Raw genomic sequence first — 6,000 nt, forward strand, 5'->3', positions numbered from 1 at the left:
TGTTCCTTGACTCAGAGTTAACCACTGTTAATTGCTGAGTCTTATTTTTCTCTGTGTGTGTGTATGTGACAGGCATTGTACATAATAAATATAGTATATGGTGGTGTAACTCGTTTTTTTTTTCACCATTTAACTCTTTCTGGATGATTTTCCCATAGCTTTAATCTTTCTTCACAAATACAATTTCTAATGGCTGGATATATTCCTGTTTTTCCATCGAGATGAATGCCAGATAGTAAATATTTTAAATTTTGCAGGTCCAGTGGTCTCTATTACGAACTACTCAACTCTGCCATTGAACACAAAAGCAACCTTAAGCATGACAAAAACAAATGAGCATGACTGTTTCAATAAAATTTTATTTATAAAACAGGTGTGGGCCAATCCTTGAGATCAAACTTCCTAAGTTTACATTTTTCATCTTATAGAAAAAAAGCGACAATTTGAAATGAAAAGGAAGCTTCACTACAATGAAGGACTCAATATCAAACTAGCTAGACAATTAATTTCAAAAGACCTACATGATGATGATGAAGATGAAGAAATGTTAGAGACTGCAGATGGAGAAAGCATGAATACGGAAGAATCAAATCAAGGTTAGATGTTTGGAAAATGTCACTGAGACTTTTGTGATGCTCTGTGTCTAAGATCATAGACTTTATTTTGCTTTAAACTTGTGAAAAAACAAAATTTTGCTGAGATTCACTTTATTATACCAAATACTTCTAAAATTTTAACCCCCGTGGCCAATTTCAGAATAATAAAGTTTTTATACCCAGAGTTGATTTGATTTTAGACCATATGTTTTATTATATGGCTTTCTTATGGTTTACTTGCCTTTAGGCCAGGATGTTTGTCTTCATATTAGGCTATATTTTGTTTTGAATGTTTTAGGTCATGTTGTATTTGTCATAACGATCTAACGTTTAAAATTTTTTTAAATGAAGCATGTTTTTAGTATGGAATATTTGTTTTTACATCCCTTTAGGTACAAAATATGTCATATCTTTCTAATGTGGATTCTTTTGACTATTGGATTCACAGTTATTTAACTGTTTTTGGTTTTGTTTTTATTTTTCAGTCTTAGACACCCAGCCCCTGCAGCCTAGCAACTCCTAATCTGTCCTAGGAAATAGGCTTTAGTTAACTTTTATGAACCGTCATTCTGGTATTTAATGAAGGTGAATCTTCTGCACCACTAATGAAAATTTTTGTCGGCCGGGCGCGGTGGCTCAAGCCTGTAATCCCAGCACTTTGGGAGGCCGAGATGGGCGGATCACGAGGTCAGGAGATCGAGACCATCCTGGCTAACACAGTAAAACCCCGTCTCTACTAAGAAATACAAAAAAATAGCCGGGCGAGGTGGCGGGCGCCTGTAGTCCCAGCTACTCGGGAGGCTGAGGCCGGAGAATGGCGTGAACCCGGGAGGCGGAGCTTGCAGTGAGCTGAGATCCGGCCACTGCACTCCAGCCTGGGCTACAGAGCGAGACTCCGTCTCAAAAAAAAAAAAAAAAAGAAAAGAAAAAAAAAGAAAATTTTTGTGCCCACTATCTACTCCTTGTACTTACAAACTTCATACTTTTCAGTGGAGGTGTAACATTTTATTTGTGGTGCCCAGAGTGGTTAAGTCTGAGGAAATTAAATTATTATTATATTACCATTTTGGTAAGCATTGTATGAAATATGAATAATTCTATGATACAGCCTGATGAGTCACTGTCTCATAGTGTCAGGGTCACAGTCCTTTTTGTTATTCCATAATATGCTTCAGCCTTTTAGTCTATTTCATATAGCCTTTCATTTCCATTATATACTCCATCGTCTGTTTAACTTATATTAATTTGAGCAAATTTCATCTTAAGTAGTAGCTGTTGTATGTTTCTATTATCCATTTTCATTTTTATTTTATTTTTTGTTACAGAGGTAGGGTTTTTTGTTTAACGCCATTTCTTTGGAAAAATAACTATGGCATTTTGTCCGTCTCTGCTTATAAGATATTACATTTCACACATTTAGTACATAAATGTATTTTTTTGTTTAAGTTTAATGGAGGATTAAAATTTTGTATTAGCTCAGTGCCTGATTTTTCTTAACTGGAGATGAAGTACACCTTGCAAAGGAGTATATCCTGCTTAGCATTACAAAACCCACAAGAATAGGATAAGACTTAGGGAAATAAGTACCTTATTTATCCCCTACCCTTTTTGGGCCCTTAACATTTTACCAGCTTTTAAGATCTCTGAGTTCTATAGAACCCATTAGTTTTTGGACAATGTCAGTCTCCTCCCTTCCCCCCTTCTTCCCCCATTCACATAATTCATTGGAGAAAAATGACATGTTTGGACTCTTAGGCGATATTTCATAGCTTTGAGGTAATAAATATATATCTTTTTATGGCTCTGGACATTTGAGTTGTCGTAAACTCTTACCTTTCCAACTGTGATTTACAGAAATGTTCAATCTGAAACCTGTTTATCAGAAAGTAGACACTTCTGTTCTTTAGACTATTTAGGGGAGTATATAGATTCTTCTATTTCAGTCTAAATCAGCCTACATGAAATACACCTTATTTGTTTTTAAAATTTTTATATTTGCTTATCACGCATGCTAGTAGAAGGGAACTTTAGCCGGGGTTGACAAAATATAACAATTTATGTTGACTTTTTCTTTTATCTTTGCAGGATCTACTCCAAGTGACCAACAGCAAAACAAATTACGAAGTTCATAGAAGAGATTTGTTCAACACTGCAATTGTTTGTTAGATATAAACCCTGTGACTGTAATACATTGCTTCTTGCTCTCCACAATTCATGACTTAAGTACCAAAATGCATACCAGTTATTATATATTGCCAAGAATTAAATGGTAAACTTAGAGACTGATTAGACTGAAAATGCCTAATTGATATATATATTCTTGTGCCTAGTACTTTACCACAAATACAGTGTAATATCATCAGTCCAAAACTGCATTACTTTTGTAAAAACACTGGTTAATTTGTATAAGATATATAGCTTTTTATGCTTTAGAAGTTAAACAGTATCTTTCCGGGGGGGGGACTAATTTATTTTCATCACTCTTAACTGTGGTGGTAGCTCTTATAAAGTTTGTTGATCTGTTGTTTTTTTTAAATCAAAAGCCAATTGAACAACAGGATATATAGACTGATAAATATTCAGGCTGAATAGTATTTTAACACTCGTCTTCAACTTGATTTATCTGTTTAATTGAAAAGAAGTATAAGAGTTACTGTCGCATTTTCTGGCCTACTACCTTTAAAATTCCTGTTGAGTTTCTTTGTATTTACAAGGAAAGGACTGAACTTTTTCTCATCAAAACTAGCTTTTTTCCCCACAAATAAATTATCAGGTTAAACTTTCACCAATGTCTGCTCTGTTTTTTGGGTTTCTTTCTTTCTTTTTTTTTTTTTTTAACCTTTTTGGTACACTGGGCAGACTTCAGAGCAGTTTTTTAAAAAATAAATATTCTAATGTAGCTATCTCACCATTCCCTTTAAATACCGGTCTTAACCTCCTGCTTTTATTTCCTACTCCTTTCTACACATACGCACACACTCCTTTACCTTTTATTTCCTACTTCTTTCCACACACACACACACACAATCCTTTACCTTTTATTTCCTAGAGTCCTTTCCACACACACGCACACAATCCTTTACCTTTTAAAGGTCATTAAGATTGTCACGACATTAGGGACTTTGTCACTCTTCTGTTGTTTGCTGCAATGTTGAAATTCTTACTTTGACCATCGATGCCTATGAATTCTTCTAAACGTGAAGAAAATAGATTGAGTAGCAGCAGCACTATAGGCAGGAAATAACAGTTTAACTGCTGAATTTCTATACCTCTCTGATTTAAGCTTACTAATTAAATTGCTATTATTAGTTTGGCTTAATTAGACTTAAGAAAACAACTGAGGGGTTGTTTGTTTTTTGAGGTTTTTTTTTTTTGCATGAGAATTGTATGTAACCAGTGACATGATTATTCCTGAATGTACAGACAGAAGTAAGCCTGGACATTGTTTAATTTAAAAACTTTAAATAGTCCCTGCTTTAAGGGAATACGATAATGTATACTATGACAAATGTACTTTATTCTTCTAACACAGTAAGAATTATGTGGAATTTTTTCCTTAAACAAAGTGCAGGAAAGCCCTGTGTGTCTTGGTTTAGTGATGGTTTCATTTCTAGCCATACAATTGATGGATTGTATACAATTTTTGTTAGTACCAAAATAATCTGTTATATGAACAGAACAGACTTCTAAAATAATGTCTGTATTTTATATATATATATGTATATATATGCATATATATGAAGGCTTTTATTGAACAGCTTATCTTCCACTTGCAGGTTTATGGAAATACCAGTGTTTCAAAATAAAAAGTGGGAGAATTCTTTGCTGTTAGAGGAATATGGTTATTATTTTGATTTTTTAAATGACATATAATCAAAGTACTGCTGAACTATAAGTGCAGTATTCTACTAAACATTTCAGCTAGTAATACCACTGATTTAGAAACAAAACTGTTTATCTCTGCTTTCTGAATTTGGAATGTTGGGATTACCTGTTTAAATCTGTCTTGGGGGATTAGAGATTCAGTCTGTATAAGTGCACATATATTCATGCACCCTCTGATTTTGGTTTTCTTGTTTCTGAGTTCTTAGAAAGTATCCACATACTCTTTTTTTTTTTTTGTAGAAGTAGCTGTTGTAGAGTGAAGGAAAGGATAAGACTTTAAACGGTTGATTCTTTTTGTGTTTTCTACCAACTATTTTTTGAAATTTAAATCACAAGCGAACTCGTTTTCTGGTTTTTAGAAAGTAGATGATTTCAGAGGAGTAAGACATGCCAAGCAGCATTGCCCAGTGGGGTTTTAGGTTGTCAGGTGCAGCTGAGAAAAGGTATGTTCAAGTCATAAGTAGCTAATTGATAGGGTATGAACTAGTCAAAATATGAACCGTTATGATTCAAGTTAGATTTTCCTCTGGAGAGACAGATCTGAATGTTCAGTTCTAGCCAAGGTAGATTTTACTTTCAGCTTTTTGATCAGTATCGCTTTCTGTGCTTAACTCTTTGGTGTTACATTGTCCATTTTCATTTGTCTAAAATTCTGCAGAGAAGACTAAAATTTGACATAATGGTATACATGGATTGTTAAAGGTAGCTTTCAGTTGAAGATTAAAGCAAGATGCCATTTTCCCAATGACTTTCATTTTGTTTACATTTTTTTCCCTTTAAGTTAGTATACACTACACATACTGTAATAAAATACAATAATATGACAATTGCCTGTGTGTGGATTTTGTTTTATTGTTACTTAACTATCTCAAGACCATAATCCATTGACCAAGTGTTCTGGATACCAGGAGTGGATCATGGATTACGTTGTGGCAGAGTAGTTTTTTTATTCGTAGTGGCATTGTGCTCAGTCCCTTACATCTAATCCTCAAAACTGCCACACAAAGCAAGCATTCTTATCTACACTTTGTAAGTGAGGAAAATGCTCTTGGTCACTTACATATTAATAGTTTTAGTGCCTCACATATGCTAAATGACAGGATTTAAATCCAAATCTAAATTTCATGGTCTTTATTCATACATTTTTAGATGTAGAAAACATTTTAGAAATTGTACCTTACAAATAAATGTATATGGATTATTGATACATAACTGTATGCTTTAGGAGTAGCATTTTTCAGGTGTTTGAGCTTCTGGGATTTTTTAAAATCTGAAAAAATGGAAATAATTTAATTTTGTTTGCAGTTTGTGTGCCATCTAGGAAAAATCACTCAAAAGCACAAATAGCTAGTGGCTGGAGATGAATGCATGTCATTTGGTTGTGTTTTGCAAGTTTGTTTCTTAGCAGACTGTTTCAAGCTCGTAACATGATTTTTTTCATAGAATACGTCTTAACAAGTCAAGAACCATGCCCGCCTATAAAAACCAACATGTACCTAACCCAGGACTTCCCAGTGTG

The 6,000-nt window shown here is 33.9% G+C and overlaps 1 protein-coding gene across 2 annotated transcripts in view; it reads left to right on the forward strand.

Moving 5' to 3' along the window:
- PPP1R2 (protein phosphatase 1 regulatory inhibitor subunit 2) overlaps positions 1–5,308 on the forward strand; it is a 29,106-nt gene extending 23,798 nt beyond the window's left edge. For both annotated transcript variants that reach the window (XR_012430549.1, XM_005545332.5), the window contains 2 exons: positions 429–596; positions 2,682–5,308. Coding sequence is in view for 1 of the 2 variants with exons in the window: in XM_005545332.5 (XP_005545389.1) it covers positions 429–596; positions 2,682–2,728 (215 nt within the window). In the remaining variant the exon portion in view is untranslated. The remainder of the gene's footprint in view (positions 1–428; positions 597–2,681) is intronic.
- The last annotated feature ends 692 nt before the right edge of the window (positions 5,309–6,000 follow it).

Source organism: Macaca fascicularis, chromosome 2 (assembly GCF_037993035.2).
Source record: "Macaca fascicularis isolate 582-1 chromosome 2, T2T-MFA8v1.1".
Classification (NCBI taxonomy): Eukaryota; Metazoa; Chordata; class Mammalia; order Primates; family Cercopithecidae; genus Macaca; species Macaca fascicularis.